At 32.0% G+C, this 27536-nt stretch overlaps 2 protein-coding genes across 5 annotated transcripts in view; both read left to right on the top strand.

Annotated features, from left to right (window-relative positions):
- Positions 1-1739, top strand: part of LOC128155385 (atrial natriuretic peptide-converting enzyme-like) — a 53703-nt gene extending 51964 nt beyond the window's left edge. Inside the window, exons 16-18 of the mRNA XM_052817079.1 lie at positions 95-187; positions 1215-1371; positions 1483-1739. Coding sequence (XP_052673039.1) covers positions 95-187; positions 1215-1371; positions 1483-1663 — 431 coding nt within the window. The 3' untranslated portion in view covers positions 1664-1739. The remainder of the gene's footprint in view (positions 1-94; positions 188-1214; positions 1372-1482) is intronic.
- Positions 1740-3390: 1651 nt separating this feature from the next.
- Positions 3391-26523, top strand: LOC128165644 (uncharacterized). 4 transcript variants are annotated; one of them, XM_052830378.1, is made up of 13 exons: positions 3391-3472; positions 6257-6307; positions 8220-8321; positions 8529-8615; positions 10688-10780; positions 12194-12295; positions 17018-17149; positions 20282-20386; positions 21816-21947; positions 24863-24967; positions 25298-25495; positions 25813-25972; positions 26252-26523. In XM_052830378.1, the coding sequence occupies exons 1-13, from the start codon at positions 3436-3438 to the stop codon at positions 26430-26432; spliced, it is 1485 nt and encodes a 494-aa protein (XP_052686338.1). In that variant the 5' UTR covers positions 3391-3435; the 3' UTR covers positions 26433-26523. The 4 variants fall into 4 exon arrangements, with proteins under 4 accessions (XP_052686338.1, XP_052686349.1, XP_052686357.1 ...); XM_052830389.1 differs by lacking the exon at positions 10688-10780; XM_052830397.1 differs by lacking the exons at positions 17018-17149; positions 20282-20386.
- Positions 26524-27536: the final 1013 nt, after the last annotated feature.

Here is a 27536-nt window from a genome sequence, read left to right as displayed (position 1 = left end):
ATAAAATAAATCTTATTAATCGAATGTGTTTGCAATATGTAAAAAAAAAGTAGCACTTAAAGGGATAATAAGCTACAATGTTTTATCACCAAAGACACAACAATACAACCCAAAGAAACAACAACAGTTCCCCCAACAACAGTACAGCATGAGACTACCACAACACAACAAACAACGCCGGCATTAGGTACGTAGTGTACATTGCAGAACAATCCATCCATACTCACATTTTTTTAAATTTCATTTTTCAAATTCCTTCAACGGTTTAATCGTAATGAATTTATGTTATAAAGTCTTATTTTTATACACAAAATACGAAACAACAACAATAAATCTTGATTATCTGACACTGAATCAAATAAAAAATAATGAAATATTTTTTAGGTATGCTCATACTTGATAATTATGATAAAATGAAACTTAATATTTTATTCAAGATATACCATTCTTCTATATCTCCTGCAAAAGAACTAGCGCCCACAATACACAATAATAATCAAAGTACTGAAGTACTGACGGGAGTTCATTTTATCGATTGTTAATTATTTTAAAATCAACGATATGTTATTTTGCATGGCAAGTAAATTCCTATTAGTATTTGAATTACGCACTTTTTCATAATATGAATCCTACAGGAATTCCGTGAAAATCCAATATCAATCATGTTAAGTAATATTCAAAGAATTATTCCATCAAACTACGTATTAGTAATCAAAATACTTATGAGTAATTGTATGGATCCAAACAAAATTGAACTCTACTCTCGTTCAACCAGACTCTCAGCTGTATCCGTTAATCTCCGAACACAAGAGAGACTCTATGCTTGTCGGAGATTTACGGAGACAACCGAGCGTCTGGTTGAACGAGACTGTATTGAACTCTGGCGTAGGAATACATAAAATGTACGACTTCAAAAAATATCTAAATTGTTCGTACCATTTAAAATCTGACTATTTACAAGGTATCTATAAATGGGTTTCCTTGAAGAACAATGCTTAAGAACTCATTACATCGAATTTATTGATTAGAACTAAATGTTGTCAGTGGTGTTGATTTGTGCTTAGGTCCAAACACTGTTTCACTTTCGGTTTGCCTGAGTAACTGCATAGGAGAGTTGATTAAAATCAACTCCCCAAAAAACTACATTTAGTGTGTTAGTTTAATGAATTGCGATTTTCGTCACACAAACACAGCAAATTGAACTTTCATGACAGGCATGAGATGTCACATTTGTGGAGACAATGACAACGGTATACCGTGCGACACACGATCCATTTACACCGGTAATCTTCAACAGTGTGGTCCAGGTGAAGATTTCTGTATGACGGACTTGATACACAATGGACAGACGTATCCTACAATATTTAAACGGTAAAAACAACAAAAATACACAAACACTATATACCTTTGTTGAATGATTTTTAATTATTTCCCGTAAAAACTAAACTAGACGAGTGTTTATTTTTATTTTCTTTAATTCAGATGTGTGACGGAGGAAGAGTGCCGGAACAAGTGGCTCCACCAAACATCTGACCTTGAACACTGCACAAACTATGGCAACGTCATTGTAGAAGGTCACTACAGCTGTCACTTCTGTTGTACATCGGACGGATGTAACTCGAATCAGATTCCTGAGAAATCCACACTTTACATTAAAGCCTGAGCCTTACTTTATATGGAGTATAATGTAAACTTGTTTAATATTACAATACAAATAAAATGGTCTTCATTTTCGGTGACAGGGATTCTTTCACTTATGTTTTTTCTTGAAAATAATTAGTTTATTTTTACTGAAACGGTTCCATTAATCATATAAATGGAGCATGTTATCATAGTTTGCCGAACGCTGATATATCAATATCATCGGGTTGACACGCCATAAAATCCATTTAACGTTTAACAGCGTATATGTCTTTATTTATTTACTTACAATAAATCTGTACTGAAAATCTTTGAAACATCATCAGCTCCGTAAATTTAAGAACCTTTTGTATATATACATGTAATACTGTTTAAAATGGCGACTCGATCTGCACGTGAATTAAGCATTCCGAACCGAGGTCAGTAAGCATGTTTGAGAGAAAATCAGCAGTAAGTAAAGCGTCAATATCATTAGTAAATATTGTCTGATGAATGTTGAGGTAAATTTATGTTTCTACAGACAGACTGAGTAACAATATAAAGTTAATCACAAATGACCCCCCCCCTTCTTTCAAAGAAAAGTTTGCGCAGTAAACTGCAAGTACTTGGAGTTAGTTTTAGGTATTTTCCCAGACGTTCCTTTTAGCTTACAAAACCCAAAATATACCCAGATGACTCTCTTATTAAAGAAACGCACGAATACAACGAATGATCAATGTAACTATTTCAACTACTGAAACAATTTGCTTATATCTGGAGATTTTGAAAATATCAAATGATTCTTATAAATAAGAAAATTATTTGCAGACCCTGTTTGCCATTCTATATCTGATTGCCACAACCACTGTCAAATCAACAAAAGTGTGTATTGTGTTCTTGGCAGCTGCTTATGTTCTTAATTATTTTAAATTCAGTGGTTGTGTGGTTCATCCAATAAATAATTGTATTTTGAATTGCGATTTCCAAAAACGCATAGTATTGATAGAATATTTCGTGAGAAATATTTATTTTTTGAAACTGTAAGTTTTTCTTACTCCATGAGAAAAATCCTATTTTCATTCATTCGATAAAATTCCACTATTTTGCACTATTCATAACGCTTATTACTGTTTGACACGACCTAACCCTGAAGTGTAAATATATTGTCAATGTTTTTGTTACATTTGAAACTATAATTCTTTTCCGAACAGATCTTTTGGAAAAGGGTATTAAGTCTAGTATTTTCAAGGTTTCATTCCAATAGTATCTTAGCTCCTTTGTAAGAAAACATTCCATAAATAGTCACCCCTTAAGATTCATAAATTATTAATTGGCTGTGATATCCTGTTTTCATCTTCATTCTGACATTATCAATACTCCAAGCACAATCTTTCTTAGCTAATAAATCATTGCTTTTCCTTACAAGTCTTTGGATAGTATTTGATTTTTTATACATCAATCCCTTCTTGTGTGTTTTGTTTGGTTTTATGCTCGGAAATTTCTTTTAGTTTAATGCGGTTACACGTACTACCATGTAGACTCCCGGAAGTTTATAACGTTTGTTGGTTTGATTTAGGAAGATCATTGAGATTTTCTTGTTTTTGAAGACAATACACACTGAGTCTTTTAAATTTAGTCCTGAGTCTTTTAGAGTACACTTGTCTATACCGTTCATTTCGTCACTGGTCTATATACTCTCATCAGGTGTGTAACATTCACGCATTGTCCTTATGAAAAGGCCTTGACTGTAACATACTTATTCAAGCACACCTTGTCTAAGGTACTGAAGTTTTATTATCAGCTGTGTGGGAGACAATGAAATATTCCTGTTTTATTTTGGTTCTCTTTGCAGGTAATCAGAATTTTGTAAGAGTATAAAAATAATTACGATATTTAACAAACGATGTTTAATACAAAGCGCTTTTAAAATTATTTAACGACACAATCAATTTGTTTTTGAATCACATGAAAAGCAAGAGTCTCAGGGCCTTAACGGTCACCTGAATACGATGCAGCAATTTTAAGGATTTATAAAATGAAAATTTGACGTATCGATGATGATGCAAAATAAAGTATTAAAGAAAAATATGCAGCTAAAAACGTGATGCATAAAAGAGGTTATGAAAGAGCAAGAAAATAAAACAGTCGGGTAGTATAAAGGGGCATGCACCTTACAATTTCAGTAAAAGCTTCCTTGCACATGCGCACTTAGTTTGCCAGCTAGATGCCCTATATTAGGCAATGAGAATTTTGAACTTTCAAGATAAATACATATTAACCACATTACCATTGACCACCCCCCCCCCCCCCCCACAAGGACCATCACCCAAGGGTCATTGCATGATTTTTAAAATATTACTATAAGAATCCATGTTAATCTTACCCATGTTAAAATGCCTGGTAAATGTCAATCATTAAAGCAGACTTAAAATTATAGCACCTTCACTACATGTCAAGTCCAATCCCTCTTCTAAACAACAACCAGGATCTCTAACCCTTGGGACGTATAATTTACCGCTATAATAGACGTCCTCTTGCTTATGTTAACCAGCTGCCTATTTTTTGCGGTTTATCTAGCTGTTGATAATTAATTGGAGCGAAATTGAATTATTGTCGTCCTGTACAAAAATTGATTTGCAATATGTTCCTTAGAAGAGATATCTTTCCTCTGACAAAAATTAATGATTTTTCCAACCTTATTCATCATTAAAGTTTAAGTTACATGCAGACTTATCGTACTAGCAGGTTTTTGCAGCAAAATAAAATTCTAAAAAATACAGCTCATATTGCTTTAAATTTATCGAAATTGCGCAAACGTTTAGTTTTTACCCATAGATTTGGTAATGGGGATCGATCATGTACTTCATATATATATTTTTTCTTTTTCTTAAAATCTAGTCAAGATAATCTTCGGAGTTTTAAAAAAGTAGCTGAAAATATTCAAATTTTAACAAACGACGCATGATGAACAACTCATCTTTCAAGATGCACGACGATAGATGAGCACAGATAGCAATAAAGTCAACTTATGTGACTAAGGTGACCTAAAAACATCTTATCTGGCCGTATTAGTTTATTAATTTAAACACCTCGCACATTGTGTAACATTATTTGGAATTAAAATGTTAGTGTACAAATATAAAATTATAATATTGTTATCAAAATAATTCAAAAATTATGTTGTAAAAGGGAATTATTGAAATATTCAATAGGATGAAGGGCATAGTTGTACACATGTGGATCAAAATGTTAACCTTTTTTATCTAATTTAAATATGCCAAAACATTGACTAAAACTGCTGTCAAAAGATAAAAGAAATACCACAATAATTATAAAACTATACATGTTTTTTTACGCAAATTACTTAAACAAGTACCAAAAAAACTATGCCTTTGTTAATCACTTAGAACTGCGCAGCTGAAGGCTTAAATTGAACATTTAAAAATATGAAAGAATGTCATTGGTGTCGACTCTATATTCATTTGTTGAGAAAAAGATTCAATAATACACATTAATGTTGTGGCATTGTCTCAAAATACCTTTTTCTTATCGACATGGCATCTATTTTTAAAACAAACAAAAAATCAGTTTATACATAGAGGTTATATTTCTATGAAGCCGCATTGATGTTAAATTTCATGAAATAAAATATATATCAATTCACAACAATCTATGTGGTATGTGACAAACATCTGTAAACCAGCCTCGAGTTTGTTATCTTTTAGTTCTTTGTGTATAAATGTATGGTAAATTCTTGTTTGAAGCAAGGAAGGGGTCCAACAAAAATAAAAAAAAAAAATTATAAAATAAATATACATAAATTTTTCGGGAAAAAATATAGCCATATCTCAATTAACAATGTATCTCGTGTCAACTCATAGTTTCTGTGACCCGCTTTAAAAGAATGGAATACCGTATAAAGAGATAAAGCTATAATTTAATCTATGCATCTGCGCTGTTCTAGGTTATTAAAATGGCAGTGATCTGTTCTTGTCTGTATAATTTGCACAGAAAACAACACGGAAAACTTCAACGTTAATGCTTTTTTAACTTTTGGAGACAGTTTTAGAGATGTATATTTTACATTTTTGTCTCCAAATGTCACGATGACTGTACATCCCACTTTATATAATTATTGTTAAAATGATATCAATATTGGTTGACCTTTTGAAGGTTTTTTTTTTGTAACTCTTAAACGTCACAATCATGCATTGTTACATAGGAACATTACATAAAACAAATGCCTCAATCAGGATGCTCTTTCAAAATTATTATAGCTTCCATATATTTATAAAAAAGCTAATACATATGTAAAGAAAAATTTCCCAATTTTCTATGTTAGTGTCTGTGATCAACTTTGAGGAAACTAAGTTTTAAGGGAATGGTATATCAGACCAGTAGCCTCAAGGTGGGGGTGCCAGACATGAGGAGGAGGGTGAAATCGTTGCATGTCAAATTCTAGCGATATATATATAAAAAGGTTGTCGTATTAAAATTTAAGGAACCAGACCCATCCCCATCTTTACACATACGTTTTTACATGCGTGGCAAAAATGAAATATTTAGCTTGCCTATGATTTTTGTTGAATTAAAAAAAAGGTCACATCTGGAGTCAGACATTTTATTTTACCCATAGGACTGGAAATCCAGGTTTTAGAGGGAATTCTGCCAAGGCAAATTCGTCAACGTAAGTACAAAATGAAAGAAGCTATAAGTTAAATTTTAAGTCAGATAAGTAATAACCCGATGACACGTCAAAGGAATTGTTGATTATGATTTTGTACTAGAAAAATGTATTTTAAACTAATACATCAAATTTTGGCTATAAATTTCAATATATATCTTGTGATTGAACTATTTTAAATATAGTTTAAATACGATTATGAATATAGAACGTTTTTGGTGAAAGAAGAATTAAATAACTTGAAAAAATGACAAATAGCATTCACTCTCTTCAATGTTATGTAGATTGATTCCAATTTTATGTTGGAATATATGTACAATATGTTGTGATAATGAATACACAATTTACAAGTGACTACCTTTGTTGCATTTACTGATACCGGGTAAATATGAGTTACAAGTTACTCATATTAAAAATATATATGAATTTCTTAACGTTTTTTATTTTACGACATTACGGAAATCTCTATTCTATTCTTAGTAGTTTCGTAAAGCACGAGTGACTTGGCGCGTAGTATAAATAGTTTTTCATGTGTGATTTTGGTCATTGCGACGTTCGTTACAAGATTGTTAGGAGTTGATAGTATCCCTCCCTGCCCGCCCTGTACACTGTATTGTACAGTTTATATGTTTGGCTATATGGTTTGCGATTATTTTATATATACGTTTTGTGTCTTAATGTTATTATATGCGATCTTGTAACGAACGCACCTAACCTATTTCATTTTGTTGTTGTTTTTTTTAAATAAGCGAAGAAAAGATTTATTTTCGGAGGAGTGAAACGAGGGAGAAAATAAGTTAAAGCATTAAATATACAGTATTTTATAAACTGTATATTTAAACACTATTGAAAAGCGTGATAAAGAGAACAGGTTATAAACACTATCAAATTATATTATTGAATGTTGCATAATATGTTGTGTGTGGTTTTTTTTACTTTGATTTATTTCAAAAAAATTTTTGTGATAATCTAAGAATTTTTCACATCCCTGAATAATCAAGGCTGCACATAATGGTTTTTTAGAGTAACTTAGTATCTTCTTTCTTTAGATATGGAGCTTAATCATGTTATAGTCTTCTTTCCAATCTGCAGACAAACAAATCAAGTAGTCGAGACCTCACCAAACATTTCCTTGCAAGTAAAATCTTAGAAGATATGAAGAGACAAAACAAAAGCGATCTTTGAATGCCCAAAATTAAACATACTAAATCAAATAACACACAGTTCTAAACACAAATTTTCTTAAGGTGGCTCACTACACCTTAAACATTTAAATTACCATCTTGTGACGTAGTGTCTTAAAATGTACAAGTCTAGGTGTGCTCATTTGGTATTTTTCCCCAGGAAAGTATGATGCAACTACACAAATGGCCCTTCAATGAAAAAAAATCACAGAAAGGTTAAATAGGGTTGCAACAAAAAACATAAGTATCTATGAGATTGTACGCTATGATATGAGATTTTTATGCTATGGTATGAGATTTCAATGCTATGGTGTAAGATTTCAATGCTATGCTATGCTATTGTGTACTTTAGTACAGTGTATGTGTAAAATATATGTTTGAACTGACTGTAGGGTCCATTTGTCTCAGGAAACAAGGAGTAATCTACAAAGAACAAACGCCTGATTACTGTCTAAGGCAAAAGGTTTACCAGTTTGGCCCTGGTAAGCGTTGTCTGTTTGAGATGATGCCGTAACCAATATGTGGGACGCCCATTAGTGACTGACGCACTTGCATGCATGTGGCGTTATCCTCAAATGGAATAGTGTTGTTTTAAACATTTCCATTTATTTTGAATTTGGGTTGATTAAATATTGAATATGGAATAGTTGATGTTTTATAGTAACAAAAATGTTTATCATATTTTAATGTTTCACACGTAAAATATAAACACCATACTTTTTTAAATTCAGATTATACAGATTCAGGATGCCATTTTGATTCAGATTGTCATTTTCACCACTGTTTTTCCGGACGAGTGCCGTATTGTTATCATGGATTATGTCATTGTATAGGTATGTTTCAAGACCAGACATGTAATAAAGGGATCCTTTCATTGATTTTGAACTGCTGGAAAACAAGACACGTAATATGTTATACAGATTTTTGTATAAATTCTAACAAAACTGCGTTAAAAAAAAATAAATAATGATAACGTTTAAAATGTTGACCGATTAAATCACTTCTATTATAAAACTGACTTCTTCTTTTAACAAATTCAGGATGCCATTCTGATTCCGATTGTCTTTCTCATCACTGTGGTACAGGACGAACGACATATTGTCATTATGGACAATGTCATTGTAAAGGTATGTTTCAATACCAGACATGTAATTAGAGGATCTAGTCATTAATTTGAACTGTTTTAAAACGACGCCTTTAATATATTTTACGGATTTTCTATAAATTATAACAAGACTGCTTTCTAAAGAAAAGGAAATTAATGTTAACGTATAAAATATTGACGGAATACATCACTTTTATTGTAAAAACTGACCCTTTGTCTACTGAACGACGATTTGAGATACTATAAAGTGAAGTTGATTTGCATTAACTTGATAAAGTTTTCAGAAGACGATATCAGTGTACTTTTATACTAATCCAAATACCCTTTACGAACTTTTATTCGCGTGCGAAAAAATTTCGCGGGCTTCGCGAGAGTATCATCGTCGTTGCTAACCTTGCTTTCCTTGCCTAATGGTTCTTGAGAAAAAGATTTTTAAAGATTAACTCTATATATTCCTATGTAAAAAGTCGACTCCTCCTCATTATGGCCAAAACTTTACCCCCAATGCAATGGACATGATTTTTACAACTTTGAATTTATACTACCTTAGGATGCTTCAACATAAGTTTCAGCTTTCCTGGCCACATAGTTCTTGTGAAGAAGATTTTTAAAGATTTACTGTATATACTCTTATGTAAAATTTGACCCTCCAATTGTGGCCCTAACCTTAACCCCAAGGGTCATGATTTTCACAACTTTGAATCTATACTACCTTAGGATGTGTCCTTACAAGTTTCAGCTTTCCTGGCAAAATGGTTCTTGATAAGAAGATGTTTAAAATTAACTCTTTATATTCCCATGTAAAAATTAACCCCCCGCCCCCCCATTGTGGTCCCATACTACCCCGGGGGTTATGATTTTTACAACTTTGAATCTACACTACCTGCAAATGCTTCCACATAAGTCAAAGATTTCATGGCTGATTGGCTTCTGAGAAGATTTTTAAAGATTTACTCTATAAATATCTATGTAAACTTTGTGGCCACACCTTATCCCGGGGGTCATGATTTTCACAACTGTGAATCTACACAATCTGAGGATGCTTCAGCACAATTTTCAGCTTCCCTGCCTAAATGTTTCTTTAGAATAAGGTTTTAAAAATTTTCTCGAAATTTTTCAATAATTCCTATTTATTTCCCCTTGTAAAAGAGTGTGATCTTTAATTGTGAATTCCCTTGGCCTAAGAATGCTTTTTGGCAAGTTTAGTTGAAATTAGCTCAGTGGTTCTTGAGAAGATGTTGATGATTTGAAAAGTTTACAGACAGACAGACAGATGACAGATCAGAATAGCTCACCTGAGCTTTCAGATCAGGTGAGCTAAAAACTTTAGTAAGCTTGGACGTTTGAGTTATACCCGTGAAGATTGGGGTTGAAATCTCTTGATTGAACTTATTGCAATCAAATGGACGGGACCGTGTGTCTCGTAGAGAAGAAACGCTAAACTAGAGGCAATATCGGTGCGGTTAGTAATGGATTAGCTGGAATATTATACACACGAAAACCCTCACGTGGGAGATAGCTAAAATAAGCTTTGCTCGCTGCTTAATCCCATTCAATTTCATTGGAAAAATAATAGGTTTAATTAAAAACAAACCAGTGTTACCTATTTAGCGAATTCTTAATGCTCCGAAGAACCAAAACAGATATCCACCAGTCCAGTGTCGATTACGCACATTAGAACAAATCGTAAAATGGTTTATATACAAGTAATGCCACTCCTCACACAACGGATGCTGTAAAAAAAAGAATTTGCGTACTTGACTACCCTGCATGTAGTATCACTTCAACCCCGAATATCTTGTGTTTGACGAAGTAGACAGGAAAATAAGACAGCTGCCCCTGCCACAGCATTTAGCGGAAATGAAGAGACCTGCTTAACACATGAAATAACCTCAATCGCAGATTCTTGGGTCTTTCTAATAGAGCTCAAACAAACATTTCGAATGAATGAACATTACCGGATGTCAGAATTTTATATAAAATGAGGTCTCTTCCAATCAATTTACTCATCGGCAAAAAAGTATTTTGCTGTATATATAAATGTATCTATAATGATATTTTGCATTCAGTCTCTCAAAAAACATTTTAATACAGATTCGGAATGTAACACAGATTCAGAATGTCAACATCATAGATGTAGTGGCAAAGAGACGCCTTATTGTTCATCTGGAATCTGCCATTGCATAGGTTTGTAATTCGTTTACAATATATAACATATTTTTTCCTTGAAAAAAAGCAAAAGATAAAGTAATATGAAATTTATTAGAAAAATGCAAATTTTTTTTTATCGAGCAAGTGTCTTTTTTTGTTTCATTTTGTTTAAAATACGAAGCGTGCTTAATGACGTCTCAAATTGTTTGGATTGATATTAGTAATGTCATTTGAGAGGACATTACAAATCAGCATTACAATTACTGGTGGATACGTGACTTATTTCAAAAAGGTGCACGAGCAGTCTTTGTGACATTTTGTGAAACATTATAGCCAAATTGTTGGTTCTAATGAGCAATATTTTTCCAATATTTATGACTTAATGTTGCATCACAAGTAATACATTTTACAGCTACTAAATGCATATAGAGTTTATTGGTTTGTGATTTGATCTTACTGTTTTTGAATTGATATCCATGCTGCATTTTAATTTTCAAATTTAGATTAGATAAGATAAGATAATGCAATAGTTGGTTACTTTTTCTTACAAAGGGTGTTTGCCAAATATGTCTCTTCAAATTTTTCAAGTAAACTTAAAAATGCAAAATAAAATATTTATTTGTTTATTGTATAAATCTAAAGATAACCATGACGTTACCACAAAATAATTAAATTACATGATTGTGAGGATTGTAGATAATAATGCAATGGAAATGCAAAAATTAGTAATATTTATCCAAAAGAGTCCACAACTCATTATAATTGTTTTAAAATCAAGGTAATCTAAATTTTGTTTAAATGACCCCCCTCCCCTTCCTTTTAAAAAAATCTGGTACAACTATTACAAACTGACTTTGGTTTATACATTTGCAGATGACCATAATGCAGTATTTTAAGAGATAATTTATTTAATAGTATTGAATGGTTTAGAAGCATTTTGTCTTCATTCGACTTATTTAGCTTAAAGTGCAGGTTTGACTGCATCTATGTCGTTTTATTATTGTGTATGTTGTCTGTAAAGTTTCCTTATTTGAATACAAACGAAAGCAAAGCAATGTGTTTTAGAAGAATTATAATAAAATATGGATTATTATACTCAAACTGATGGATTAATTTAGTCTACTTTGTTTTAAGAAACTAATTATATAAACAGGGCTTTTCAAATGCATTAAGGTCAAGATCTAATAAATGAAATGTGCCTACATGTTCATAAAATTGAAGACATAAATTCTTTCAATGATGCTTCATAACAATAGCCTTGTTAGATAGGATGTACTGGGGCTAAACGTTTTGGTAGACACAATGAAAAACCATGTTTTAAACTGTCATTTTAAACGAAATATTAAGAAATTGAGGAACAAATTTCGAAGTTTTGTCAATATTTGACTAATAAAAAATATCAAGAATGCATACAGTCTCCCTCAAAACGTAATTTGTATTTCTTTGTAGCAACTACTACCTCATTTGCAAGAAGCACAACAACTCCAGTGCCACAAACAACAACACCAGCGACAACAACACAAACCACAAATCTACGAACAACAACACCCGGTAAATCTCAAGCTTATTATACGTCATGTTTATAATTATTTTATTTTGTCCCCTTCTACCAAGGTTTTACCGTCACATTACAAAACAGGATTTATGCTTTGAATATTAGGTTTATTGATTGTGTAACTATAATTACTATTTTGGCAAATGAAATCAGAAGAAAAAGAATGACGGAATAGGTAAATAAAAAATTCTTATCGAATTGATTCCTTAATTATGCTTAATATATCATTTTATAATTGAATCCGTTATATATATATAGGTAAATCTAGAAAAAAGTCAGTGGTCGGATAAAATATAGAAAAATTAATTAAATAAAAACACAAAGTCCGAGTAAAACATAAGCACTTTCATTTTCATCTTCAGATGTTTTACAACTAACAGTAAAACATCTGAAGATGAAAATGAAAGCGCCTATGTTTTACTCGGACTTTGTGTTTTTATTCATTTAAGTTATATATATATATATATATATATATATATATATATATATATATATATATATATATATATATATATATATATATATATATATATATAATGGTCCAAAAAACGTATACCATGGGGAACAACATAAAAATGGTCAATCTTTGGTAATTTTGGTCTTTTCTTTATTGCCTATGTGATGCAAGAGTTATGTAATGTACAATTTATGTTCTTTACTTACCCCAAAGATGCATCATACCATAAGGAGACAAAGTGATAAAGCATTTGAAGTCAATTACTGGTCTTATCAAACAGTCATTCATGTGGAGTTTCTTTGATTACTGTTCCAACCCTACTTTTAAGGACAACGGGCCCGATTTGCTTTGCACAGATATGTTGCGCACCGAAAAAGAGTGATTGTTACGAACATCGAATTTGCAACATTACGTCACAATCACTTCACTCCATAAAAAATTGCTTGTGTCGCAATATATAGATATTCTCAAACAAATTTTATATAGTGCAAGTAGTGGCTGACCTTGCTATCATTAAAAATGTTAAATTACGCTTTTTAAGTTTGTTTTTAAAAGATGTATGACTTTTAGGGATTTTAAAGTACTGTAGTGAGATTTATATTAGCTGAAGAAATTTATAAGTCTACAGAAATTAGTTTACAGTGTTTGGGCAAGTGAACAAATCATTTACATTCCGTTTCACTTTTTTTATGATAGATAAATGTTTAGCACTCTATGATAGTTCTTTGTTTCATTATCAACATCGGAATGATGTAGATAACCTTTTTCTTAGAGTTTGCGCGATACTTCTAATGAAAAATTGAAGAAAAATTACAACACACAGCACTTTGGCATGTGCCCCCGTAAAATCATGACATGGTCATTTTTTAAATGATATTAATTCAAGATCTTCATTTAGATATCATATTCAGTTTGGATAGAAATCTATCGCAAAATGTTTTCTTACAATTATTTTTTCTCTCACAAGAACGCGTTTTCCCATTATACTCAATTGAAAAAGAGTAGCAATTCCAAATTTTTTAAAAAGGTCCAACCTAATAATCTAATACGATATTTAAGTACTTTTTTAATGGTTTCACCGACATACAATAGATCATCTGATAAAAATCCTTATCAATAAAGCAAATAAATATTATATCTGTGTTTTACCAGGTATTACCAGTTATTGTAATTTCTTCCCTTTTTAGTACCTAACGTTTATCTCTAATTGGTAATGGTACTCATTTACTCTAAATCATTGTGTTTAATATTGATAGAGAATGATAATTTCGTAACCTCCACAGAAATGATTCATTGTTTTATTTGTGTGGGATAGTTTATTGTGATGTGGTATTGTTTCATGAATTGGTAAATGCCATTTGAATGTTAAAAGTGCTGACTTAATTACCATTCATAATCATTTGAAGTACGAAATGTAATAACTATAAAATGCATTAGAAAAAGTTAAAGGTATAATGTTTTCAATCCTAATGTAAATTGGATATTTTAGTTTACTATAAGAACAAGGTCAAGAAGTTTTTTTTTAAAGTCCAGAAAAGTAATTCTTGGTTTCTCACTTGGAGTCAAACGACACGTTCCTTAATTAAGGTCTTCCGTTTTCCAACGGAAGACCTTATTGTTTTCGTACGGTTTCTTTTTCCCTATTATTATTATTTTTCTTTTTTTTTCTTACAAATTTTGTGCCCGCGATATCTCAAAAGCGGCTCGGCCGATTTTCATGAAACTTTAGATTTTCAGAGGGTCGGCTTGTCCAGGGACCTCCTCCTAAACGGTAAAAGATATTGAGTTCAAACTTTCAGGGATTGTAGACAATATATTGTAGATGTGCCATTTGGCATTCATATTTGTCATGCTCAAAAGGCGTTCAAGCTCGCCTGGTCCCGAAAATTTAGACTGAAAAAACGTCGTAATTTTTCATGGTTTATTTAGTTTATCTCTTTTCTAAAAAATATTTTGTTAAGACATGTAAAGCAAAAAAAGTTTATAATTACCAGACCTTTCATTTGATATCAGGAAAAAGGGGCTGGCCCCTACAGTAAGGGGAAAAAAGGGCTTTAAAGTCTTTCATCTGTAGCCCTTTACTGAGGGATATTTTGTGAACGGTTATAGAAGCAAATATGTTTATCTTACAGTTATGTATCCAAGCAATGTAATTATTTTGTCATGTGTTACGTAATTAGGGGTTTTTAGGGGCCAAAAGTCCAGAATTTTGATCACCAATATCTCAGAAAGGAAAAATATTTTGAAAAGCAGTATAGAAGAAAAGATACTCAGAATGATGTACTAAATAATATGCAATTTTCAAAATTTCGTTAAACAGCCCCTATAAGGAGTTAAGGGATCAGCCCCTAAAACGTTCTTTCCCATATATCTCAAGAACGGTAACGAATTTCTAAACAGTTGTTGAACTAAATGTGTTGAGATTTAAATGACCTTTTATTTGATATCAAGAAAAAGGGAATTGCCCCTAAAATTAGGGGACCAAAGGGCTCTAAAGTCTTTTATCTGTAGCCCTTTACTGAGGGATATTTTGTGAACAGTTATAGAAGCAAATATGTTTATCTTACAGTTATGTATCCAAGCAATGTAATGATTTTGTCATGTGTTACGTAATTAGGAGTTTTTTAGGGGCCAAAAGTCCAGAATTTTGATCACCAATATCTCAGAAAGGAAAAATATTTTGAAAAGCAGTATAGAAGAAAAGATACTCAGAATGATGTACTAAATAATATGCAATTTTCAAAATTTCGTTAAACAGCCCCTATAAGGAGTTAAGGGATCAGCCCCTAAAACGTTCTTTCCCATACATCTTAAGAACGGTAACGAATTTCTAAACAGTTGTTGAACAAAATGTGTTGAGATTTAAATGACCTTTTTTTTTATATCAAGAAAAAGGGGCTGGCCCCTAAAATTAGGGGACCAAAGGGCTCTAAAGTCCTTTATCTGTAGCTCTTTACTGAGGGATATTTTGTGAACGGTTATAGAAGCAAGTATGTTTATTTTACAGTTATGTATCCAGGCAATGTAATGATTTTATCATATGTTACGTAATTAGGTTTTTTAGGGGCCAAACGTCCAGAGTTTTGATCACCAATATCTCAGAATGGAAAAATATTTTGAAATGCAGTATAGAAGAAAAGATACTCAGAATGATGTACTAAATAATATGCAATTTTCCAAATTTTTGTTAAACAGTCCCTATAAGGAGTTAAGGGATCAGCTCCTAAAACGTTCTTTCTCATATATCTCAAGAACGGTAACAAATTTCTCAACAGCTGTTGAACAAAATCTGTTGAGAATTAAATGACCTTTTACTTGATATCAAGAAAAAGGGGCTGGCCCCTCAAATTAGGGAACTAAAGGGTTCTAAAATCTTTCATCTGTAGCTCTTTACTGAGGGAAATTTAATGAAAGGCTATAGAAGTAAATATGTTTATCTTACAGTTATGTATCCAAGTAATGTAATGATTTATTCATGTGTTATGTAATAAGGATTTTTTAGGGGTCAAGAGTCCATAAACTATGACAACCTATATCTGAAAAAGGAAAATATTTTGAAATGCAGTATAGAAGAAAAGATGCTCAAAATGATGTACTTTACAAAATGCAACCTTCAAATTTTGGTTCAGCGGCTCCAATAAGGAGATAAGGGACTGGCCCCTAAAACTTTTCTTTTTCTTAGATATCTCAAGAACGGTGACGTATTTCTAAACACTTGTTGAACAAAGCTCTTATCCCTGAAACAAAATAGTATCTAGCCCTTAGAATGTAGACCCTGTTTTTCTATTCTAAATCATGTTAAGCTGTTAAATAGCAAAATCAAGATCGAACATATATTTCAAATTCTAAAATCAGACGGAAGACCTCCTCGTTGCTCGCAACGAGATCGTGTCTAGTTTTATATTACTTTTTCTAGGATTTTTTTTAGTGATTTACAACTACTTTGACAAGCTTTCTTGCAAAATAATTAGGGTACTTATTTAGTCATTTGTGCAAGATACTAGAGTGTGCAATTTCCAATATAATCTTATAACATTTGAATTGGTGATAAAAAAGAGTAGACAGCACGGTTGTGCATGCAAATCAGTTTGCTGTATCTGCATACAAGCCAGTAGCAACTTCAATGAATATTTGTGAGTTGTCGGAACTTAACTGTATGAAATGAAATTTTTCAAAGAAAAAGTTTTTTATCATTTCTTGTATTTTGAATTAGTTGCAACTATCACAATATTAGAAGTACATGACCAACTTTTCTTTTAAGAACCAACTACTGTTATTCCACTCTCATCAACAACCTGTTTATATCACTCCGACTGTAACCGACACGTGTGCCAAACAGGTCACCACCCTTACTGCAAATTTGGCCAGCATTCATCTGAGTGTCAGTGTACAGGTAAAATATGCATTTAATCAATGTAATCAATGCAATGGCCATAAGATATTTATTTGAATTTAAAAACCAAAGAATTAGAATTCCTCGCGGTTAAGTGTTTGAAAATCTTTGATAAAGAGCATCAACAATTAGAATTTACGAATCACAGTGCAATCTTTATTAGTTCCAAATTTTAATTCGCATACATTTTAAAGCGTTTTTTTTTTCTCATTATAATTATCAGATAAAGATCCGTTCTTTTTGTTGACAAATTCCAAATGCATTTTAAATGTCTACTAAAATTTTTACTGCTCCTAGGATAAACAGATTTATATCAAAACATTGTTGACAAATTTTGAGAAAAAACAGCTCAAGTAAAACTGCAATGTTTTAAACAATTTTTAAACGTAACTATTATTTAAATTTGAAATGCAATCTACGGTAAAATTGAGCAAAAGAAAAAGAATTATTTTTTTAAGAAAATAAATAAATTATTGATGTTAGTTATTCCTTTGGTGTGATTTTAGTTTTTATTATTTCAATTCTATGCAAACAATTTTCTTTTGTATATTTTAATAGAAATGTAAAGAATATGAAGCCACACTAAGGAAATCAGAGTTATTGAATATAATTTGGATTATGCATCCTGGCCATTTGGTTTTTTTTTTGTTTTTAGGAAATGTTGAATATCACTGCAACACGAATTTACAGCTTTACACAGTAGTGTATCCAGATAGGAAATGTGTATTTAAGACATAATTAAACAAAGGACAGTTTTAGAGAAAAAGAATGTGAATTGTGATTGTTGTTACAAAATTTAAGTCATCTGAGTAACTCAGGTGACCTACTAGTATTCGTTTTTGTCGGTCGTCGTTCGTCGGTCCAATGACCATTTTAGCTTCTTCTTTGGAAACACTGAACCAATTTAAATCAATTTTGACATTTAGCATCGATGGGTAAAGGGGAGTAAAAATTGTAAAATTTATGGCCCCTCCCTCCAACCCCCGGGGCCTATGGAATGGGGCTTAAACCATCCAAACTAATGCAATCTTTAAGAGTCTTCTTTTTTACTTCTCGACATCAGGTAATCAAACTGCTGGCATAATTGTAATATACATTGAGCTGCCTAGCAAAAGTGTGAAATTCATGACCCTAGGGTCAGGGGTTCTGGCGCTTGGGTTGGGATCTAATAATTATATAGTAAAAAATGCATTTATTCCTTAAAAATCTTCTCCTCTGCTCTTTGATATTCAGCCAATGAATATAGTACATAGTTATGATGAGCATGAATTCCTTTTCCAAACTTTGAATTTCATGGCCCCTGTGTCGGTGTGAGGGCAGGGGTCTAATGATTATATAGAGAAAATACATTAATTCTTTGAAAATTTTCTCCTCCCTCTTCGATATTAAGCTGATGAACTAAGGGTATAGTTTAGATGAGGATGAGTGCTTTTTCAAAAATTAGGAATATCAAGGCCTCTGTATCAGGGGTTCTAGGTGTTAGGTTGAGGTTCTAATTATTATATCGTGAAAAAACATAAGAAATCTTCTCTGATTCTTGGAAGGGGGCCCAATAAGTAAGTAAACAGTTTTGAAGGGGAAGAATGCCTTTTCCAAAATTGAGAATTTCATGGCCCCCTAGATCAATGGTCTTAGTGTTAGGGCGGAGCTTTAATGATTATATGGAGAAAATGCATTAATTCTTTTAAAAATCTTATCGTTTCCACTTGGACTTTAAGGAAATGTACTAAGTACATAGGGTTTTTGTGTTAGGGCGAGGTTCTTGATTATATAGAGAAAATGCATCAATTCTTTTAAAAATCTTACCTTTTTCACTTGGACTTTAAGCAAATGTACTAAGTACATAGGGTTTTTGTGTTAGGGTGATGTTCTCGATTATATAGAGAAAATGCGTTAATTCTTTGAATATCTTCTCCTTACCTGCTAAATATTACGTAGAGGAATATTTAGTACATAGTTATGATATGGGAGAATGCCACGTTTAAAATTGTGAAGTTCATGGCCTCTGGGTCGGGGGGGGGGGGGGGTTGTGTTAGTATGGGGCTCTGAATGATTGCAATACTTTGCTGAAAATCTTCTTCCCTGCTCCTGGGTATATTCCAATGAATTAAGTACATAGTTATGATAATGAAGAATGCCTCTTCCAAAATTGTAAATTTCATGGTCCCTGGGAAAGGATTTCTGGTGTACATATGTAAGAGCAGGGCTCTAATGATTATATAGGGTAGGGGGTGTAATTTCGACTGATTATTTTTTGTACTTAAGATTTATTCAATTATATCACACTATGTGATGCTTAAAGCTTAAAATATATATTTTTTTTAATTTAGAATGTTTATTGCACTAAGCAATCCCGGAATATTAAAGATGTTTCTATTAGCCATGTTATTATAATTCACATGAATATACATTGCAAATTTCCCACTGCAATTAGTCAGGTGACCGACAAGGCCCATGGGCCTCTTGTAAACTTTAAATATTGTATTACAGTATGATAATTTTGACTTTTGTTTTATTAATCTTGTCCATCTTTCTAACAGCCTATAGACAATAAAAACTGTAAAGTAGAAACAGGGAAAAAAATATTTTACAAAGATCGTAAAAAAAACCCCAAAACTTACCTTTAAGGTTAGACGACACGTTCCTCAATTTTAGATAACTTTTTCCAGGAATTTGTTAATGGTTTACTACTACTTTGACAAGCTTTCTTGCAAAAAATTAGGGTACCTTACCAGGCATTTCTGCAAAATACTAGAGTATGGAATTTCCTATATAATCTTCTTGAAAATACACTTGAATTGCTGATATAAAAATAAATACATCTACAGCAGAGAAATTCACTAAATTAGAACTATATCTCCGCCGGGGCGGGGCTTTGAACTCACGACCTCTAGAACCTATACGCTTCTGGCAGTGATCGGCCACGGTTTTAACCACTCGACCATGTACACATATAACCAAATTCAAGTTAATTTTGATCATTTTTAAAGTAATTATAAAATTAATATTTTTTATCGGAACTCTTTATTACGAGGAAATACAAAAAAGATTCTCGAGGAACGTGTCGTCTGACCTTAAAATCTATCAATGTAAAAGCTTCTTTTTAAATGAATTATCGAAAATATGTTGCAGTTTGCACAGACGACAGTCACTGTTCATGTCCTGTGGGACAAGTTGGGAAGTGTCATTTCGACTTATCTCTACTTAAATATAGCTGCACTTGTGAACATCCAGCAGGTAATGATATATTTCATAAATTGATAGATAACACAATTATCCAGCTAAAATTTGTGTGTATGTTAGAGAGAGAGAGAGAGAGAGAGAGAGAGAGAGAGAGAGAGAGAGAGAGAGAGAGAGAGAGAGAGAGAGAGAGAGAGAGAGAGAGAGAATATTAATACATTTTATATCATGTTTTGCACGATAACTGATACTTAAAACAAATATAATTTTTTTTAATTTAGTTGTTTAATTGAACAATATTGTCTCCCAAATTTATTCGAATAATAATTTATTAAGAAATATAGTGTGTGTGTGTGTGTGTGTATGTGTGTGTGTGTGTGTGTGTGTGTGTGTGTGTGTGTGTGTGTGAGAGAGAGAGAGAGAGAGAGAGAGAGAGAGAGAGAGAGAGAGTATATATTTAATATAATGATCTGCACGATATCTGATACTTAATTTATTAAGTAAATACATTTATCAATAAAAATGCCTTATTTGCTGACGGATATATGGAAAGCACTTGAACCCCCCCCCAAAAAAAAAAATAAACAAAAAATTCCTTTTTCAATTTAGTTATTTTATTAAATGATAGAGTCCAGTGCATTTGTTTTGAATAATGATTTATTGAGAATTGTAGTTCATAAATAACCACACATATTCATTTGTACAACTAATAACTATTTATACACTGCATTAGAATAAGTTGAAGAATGGTTGCTAAAAACAAAGCCCAGAAAATTCAAAGAAAGAACTGTTGAATTGTAATTTTGGGTTTCACGCTTAAAATAATTTTAGCAATTATATATTAAAAACCAGGCTAGTTTTGCTACCTGAATATACCGTACCCCTATTTTGATATAAACAGCTTAAGTTAAAAGCTATTAATTGAAAGTGTTCAAATAAAAGAACAGAAAAAGCAGATATTCAAGAAGGGGTATTCCATCCAGAACTAATGATCACATAAAATTATGGAGAGTTTATCTATTCTGTACTGAATCATAAGATTATTCACATCGATCAGCAATGGACAACTTACATTTATAAATCAACGTTTTATATATATAAATATATATATATATATATATATATATATATATATATATATATATATATATATATATATATATATATATATATATATATCGGTTTGTAATAAAAAAAATTGTCTTTTGTAATTTCTAATCAATTTAAAGATTACAAATATACCACCAAAATTCTTATGACTTCATCAATTATTTAAGCGAGAGTAGGCAGCACGGTTGTGCATGCAAATCAGTCTATTATAGCTAAATACAAGCCAGAAGCAACTTCAAAAGATCAAAATTTTACTGACCTCGAATTGCAAGAAATAAAATATTTTTAAAAAAATATTTATCTTATTTCTAATATTGGGTAACAGTTGCATCCATCATGTTATTAGTCAAATTACCTGACCAATCTTTATTTTAAGAACCAACTACTGTTACTCCACTCTCATCAACAACCTGTTTATATCACTCCGACTGTAACCGACACGTGTGTCAAGCAGGTCACCACCCTTACTGCAAATTTGGCCAGCATTCATCAGAGTGTCAGTGTACAGGTAAAATATGCATTAAATCAATGTAATCAATGCAATGGTCCTAAGATAGTTATTTGAATTTTAAAGAAATCTTGAGTTTCCTTAGTTAAAGTGTAAAAATCTTAGATAAGGATCATCAACAATTAGAATGTACGAATCACTGCATTCTTTATGAATATCAAGTTTTAATTCGCACACACTTTTAAGCGTTTTAGGTCACCTGAGTCACTCAGGTAATATATTTCAAATAGTCCTCTTTCTGTCGTCGTGCGTCGTGCGGTACGCATCGTGCGTTGTGCATTAACAATTTTACATTTTTAACATCTTCTTGGAAACTATAAGGCCAGTTGTTACTATTATTTGTTTGAAGCATATCTATGGTAAAAGAAATGTTAACTGTGAAATTCATGATTCTACCACCTCCGGGGGGCACAGGTGGGCAAAATATGCAAAAAAGCCAAATTTTAAAAAATCTCCTTCTCAATTTCGACAAAATAGGAGGAAAAACTGAATGCATGGTTATAATGTTTACAGACTCTTCTACCTAAATTGTAAAATTCATTACCCCCTGGGACATGGGTTTAGGTCCTAGGGTGTGGCCAATTTATCCATATAGTGAAAATGTATGAAATCTTAGAAAATCTTTACTTCCACACATGTGGGAAAAAGAACTGAACGCATGGTTTATGGTGTCAACGAACTACTCTACATAAATTGGAAAATTATAGGTCGGGGGTTCAGGTCGTGGGGTGGGAATGGTGGCAATGTGACCATAGTGTGTTATTGCATATATTGTTTAAAAATCTTCTTCTCTACTTTCACAAACTTGTTAGAAAAATTGACTCAATAATTATGTTAACCAGGAAGTCTTTTACTGTGGATGTATGTTGTTAATGAATATGATGTTTTAAATTTATCTTCTCTACTTCCACAGACCTATTAGGAAAACTATATTTATAACTTTGTACCATGTACAAAGATTATTAATTTTATGTCCCCGGAGGTATATGTTCTGACTCTACGGTGGGGATAAAAAAGTGATATATTGTTAATGCATTTAATGTCTAAAAACATTATCTTCTTAACTTCCTCTGACACTGAATGAAACTGACAGCATATAAAGAAAGAAAATAAAATGAATCTAGGGAGGGGGCAAATCACTCAAATAATGTATAAAGTAAGGGTAATTAACGCAGGGTGTGGCCAAAATGGTCATTTAGTGTTAATGTTTATGACATGTTTAAAAACGTCTACTGACAGATTAGAAACTAACTGTTTATTTAGAGGGAAAAAACCCATTAAGCTGTCATCTTTAATAATATTTCATATAACCTGCATGTAAGGCAAGGGTTATGGCTGGGAAGAGGGGGTGTATGTATTTGTCCTATTATCATATTCTGCTCATTGACAGGAATTTCAATGAAATAAATGAGTCATTTCACATGTTTCGAAAAGAAAAAAAATTGAAGCTGTCTTTCAAAGTTATTGATTAGATATTGTGAAAGAATTTGAAAATAATTCAAGAAAGAGAATTCTAACAGTTATTGGAGTTATCTTTCCTTGCTTCTTCATAATGGAGTTATCTTCCTTTGTTTCTTCATATTTAGTAATTAATCATTAAATATAATTTGATTAAGAATTTGTTTGACCAAAAAAAGTATGTTTATTGTTTGAAACAAATACAGCTGTTTTTAAAATAAACAAGTAGATTTGTTTATATATAGTAAAGTGATAACTAGTATACTAGCCACCTTTTTTCAGTTTATATTAAAGCATATAACCATAAAAAAAACCTTGAAAGTAAATTCATGCATATGTGGAAAAAATATTTTCTCTCAGAGTGTTGCGCCTTTTAAATATTAGGTCATACATTCCATTAAGATAAATACGATTTATTTGAATTTTAGGTTTAATAGTTCTTTATGAAAGATTTCAGGCAGGGAGGAGGTTGACATTACAATTGTTCTACTCCAAAATGGAACTCAATAAAATGCAAATTTGAGACTTCTCGACAAGTTTGTGTATGGGCTATGGTACTCAGATGACCGTTAAGGTTTATTGGCCTTTTTTCTTCTTATCTTACATATCAGATAAAAGGATGTTTTCCTTATTGATAAATTCTGAATGCATTCTAAATGGAAACCAGTGAAAGAGCACTGGTCTACGTATGTTTTTAACTGACCCTACGATAAACGTTACCAATAGAATAATCTGTGAAGATCGTCGTGTTAAAAGTATTTGCTGACACATTTGGAGAATAACTGCTCTTCCAGTAAAAAAAAACAATGTACAAAACATTTTTGAATGTTATTAATAATTTAAATTTGAAATGCAATTTAAGGTAAAATTATGCCGTATGTAGAAAATAAATTACATATTGATGCTAGTTGTTCCCTCGTTGTGATTTTAGCCTTTGTTATATTAATTTATGCAAACAAGTTATATTCCTTCTTTTGCAAAACTTAATAGAACCTTAAACAGACTGAAGCCACAATAGAAAATCAGAGTTGTAGAATATAGATTGGGATGCGAAAATTAGTTAAGTATCGTATCCGTTTCGTTTATTATCTTTAGGAAGTCTTGAATAGCATTGAACAAAAGTTTACGGCTTTACAAAGTTTTATACCAAGACGGGCAGTGTTTATTTGAGACAAAGTTACACAATAAACTGTTTAAAAATAATGTTGATTGTGATTGTTGTTTCAATTTTAAAATACAATACTGTATTACAGTATGATAATTTTGACGGAATTTTGTTAATCTTGTCCATCTTTTCTGCAGTTAGTAGACCGTTAAAATTATGCTGAAAATTATGCTGAAAAATAGAAGCAGGAAAAAAATTATTCCGCAAATATCATGACGTAAACTAAACGAACCTTTTAAACACTCCAATGAAAAAATTCTTTGAAAATTGAAGTATCCCAAATATATTGCAGTTTGCACGGACGACAGTCACTGTTCATGTCCTGTGGGACAAATTGGGAAGTGTCATTTCGACTTATCTCTACTTAGATATAGCTGCACTTGTGAACATCTAGCAGGTAATTATAAGAATCAATAAATTGATAGAGAGAGAGAGAAATTGATACATTTTATATCATGTTTTGCACAATAACTGATACTTAAAACAAATAATTTTTTTTTAATTTAGTTGTTTAATTGAACAATATTGTCTACCAAATTTTTTTTCGAATAATGATTTATTAAGAAATATAGTTAATTAAAAGATTTTCTGTGCGATTTACATGCTCTATTTCATTAGTATTTAAATAAAAGCTTTATAGACATGGCAATTAAATACAGTTATTTTAGATTAATAAAAAATAAAACTTGTTGACTGCTACATATTTCACAAGAAAAAATATCTTAAGAATCAACAGTAACAACACTACCACTCACTACTGCCCATACGACAACTACAACAATACCTGTCCAGCCATCATCGCAGCATCAACCTGTTGTATCCTCAACAACAGACTTACCATCAACATTTGATCCTACAAATCTGGTACAGCCCTCGGCAGCACAGCTTGAAACCAACACAACGCGACAAACCACGTTAGCATCAAGTACGCAAATTTATCCTACAAACAATGTGAACTTAATGGTATAGATTATAATACTCAAGGAGCAAACCGTTAAACATTTTTTATTGAAGTAGTAATTTTTAAATGAGAAACATCAATTTTTATGATAAAAAAATCATCAACATACATTTCCATATGAAATGATAGTTGTTGTAACCTATCAGCTTCATACAAAATATGAAAAAAACATTCAAAATTAAATGTAAATGCCAAAACCTTCATTATTTAAATATGTCGTGCATAAATAAGTATATGATTTTTTCCTTACTTCAACACTGTATATACCCTCATTATAACAGCAATGATGCAGTGTCACGTATGTGGAGACAATGCTAACGGTAAATCCTGCGACTTACGATCCATTTACACTGGTAATCTCCAGCAGTGTGGTCAAGGTGAAGATTTCTGTATGACGGACTTGATTCATGATGGACAGGCGTATCCAAAAATCTATAAAAGGTTATATGTCCTATTTTATAATAAAAAAAGAACAAAAACACATAACATTTGGCTGTGCATTCTATTTAGCTGCTGTGTAAATCGCCAAATGTCAAATATATCTGTACATAATAAGGTAGATTCAGAAATGTGCTTAATCATTAAATCCACTCTTACTTGTCTTGTTGATTTTATGTTTGTTTTTCCTTACGCGGTTTTGGTTAGTTTAATGCCTTTATTTTGAAAATTTATGGATAATAGGTAATTGCAAATGCACCATCATTTTTTCTCAATAAACAGATGTGTAACGGAAGAGGAATGCCGGAACAAGTGGCTCCACCAAACATCTGACCTTGAACACTGTACAAACTATGGCAACGTCCTTGTAGAAGGTTCCTTTAGCTGTCACTTCTGTTGTACATCGGACGGATGTAACTCGAAGCAGATTCCTAGCAAATCCACCCTATACATCAAAGTCTGAATGAAATTTTGAGATTTGTAATGTTAACGCGTGAGCGTTTTGATTTTGGAATATGTAAAAACTTTTTGAATTACGAATAAAAAGAATTTCGTTGCAATGTTTATATTTTGAAACACGCCGTAATTATGCTCATCGCATGATAAAACATACATTAATATCAAGAAAAACACTTTATACAGGTGCTTTGAAGCTTATTATGAACCATACGCATTCATATCAATTTTCATATTACTGCTACCAACACTCGTGTGTAGTCACTGCATTCGTTACGCATGATTACTATCTAGACTGTACCACTAGTATGTAAAAACAGAATACTTCAGACCTGATCAGACCCAATCTAACAAAAAGTAAACCGCAACTAAACCTGGGTTTACTTTCTAGATTTACTCTGGGTTTACTCCGGGTTTACTAGAGTGGACCCAAAGTAAACCCAGAGTGGACTTGTACTTGTGTATACCCCTGAAAACAGATGATAACTGTGTATTTGGAATATACAAGGGGCAGGAATTACAGGCATTAAGATGGTAAGATTAATGACGGGTCTGTTTCACAGTTCAGTGCGTGCAGTTGACCACAAATGCATTTTCCAAGTAAACCCAATGTAAACCCCGAGCGAACCCAAATGTTCAAAACGCATACCCAGAGTATACCTCAGGTAAACCCCAAAAGTAAACCCGGGGTTTAGTTAACGTTTACTCTGGTGTTAGGTCGGATTGGTACTGTTTATATATCATATCAGAACAAGAGACATATGGGCAACATTGCTTACCTTAGCAACGTCATTTGGCCAAAGTTTACATGCAAATATATGCTAAGCAGCCCAGAAAGAACAATCCCCATCGACTGTAACAATTTTGAAGTACAAACTGCATATATTACCACTCAGGTTTGTTGAGAACTGCATTGCCCATGTTCTGTCAGAGTATATTTGAAATTCGAACTGGGAAATAGATAAAAAAAAATGTTGCTCAAAACCTTATGCTTTGTATCTATTTAACAACACTGCCTTTTCATAAACTGTATTTCATCTTTTAAAGAGTTGTGTTAATTGTAATTCTTTCACAATTAAGAAATTCTCAATTATAGTTTTAAATGTTACTG

This window comes from Crassostrea angulata, chromosome 1 (assembly GCF_025612915.1).
Source record: "Crassostrea angulata isolate pt1a10 chromosome 1, ASM2561291v2, whole genome shotgun sequence".
In the NCBI taxonomy this organism is placed as follows: Eukaryota; Metazoa; Mollusca; class Bivalvia; order Ostreida; family Ostreidae; genus Magallana; species Magallana angulata.
This window is presented reverse-complemented; position numbering and strand designations above follow the sequence as displayed.

Coding starts and splice junctions, on each gene's coding strand:
- LOC128165644 (XM_052830378.1), top strand. CDS start 3,436: ATGAAATATTCCTGTTTTATTTTGGTTCTCTTTGCAG. Junction 10,781..12,193: donor TGGAATCTGCCATTGCATAG/GTTTGTAATTCG, acceptor ATTTCTTTGTAG/CAACTACTACCTCATTTGCA. Junction 17,150..20,281: donor ATCTGAGTGTCAGTGTACAG/GTAAAATATGCA, acceptor AATATGTTGCAG/TTTGCACAGACGACAGTCAC.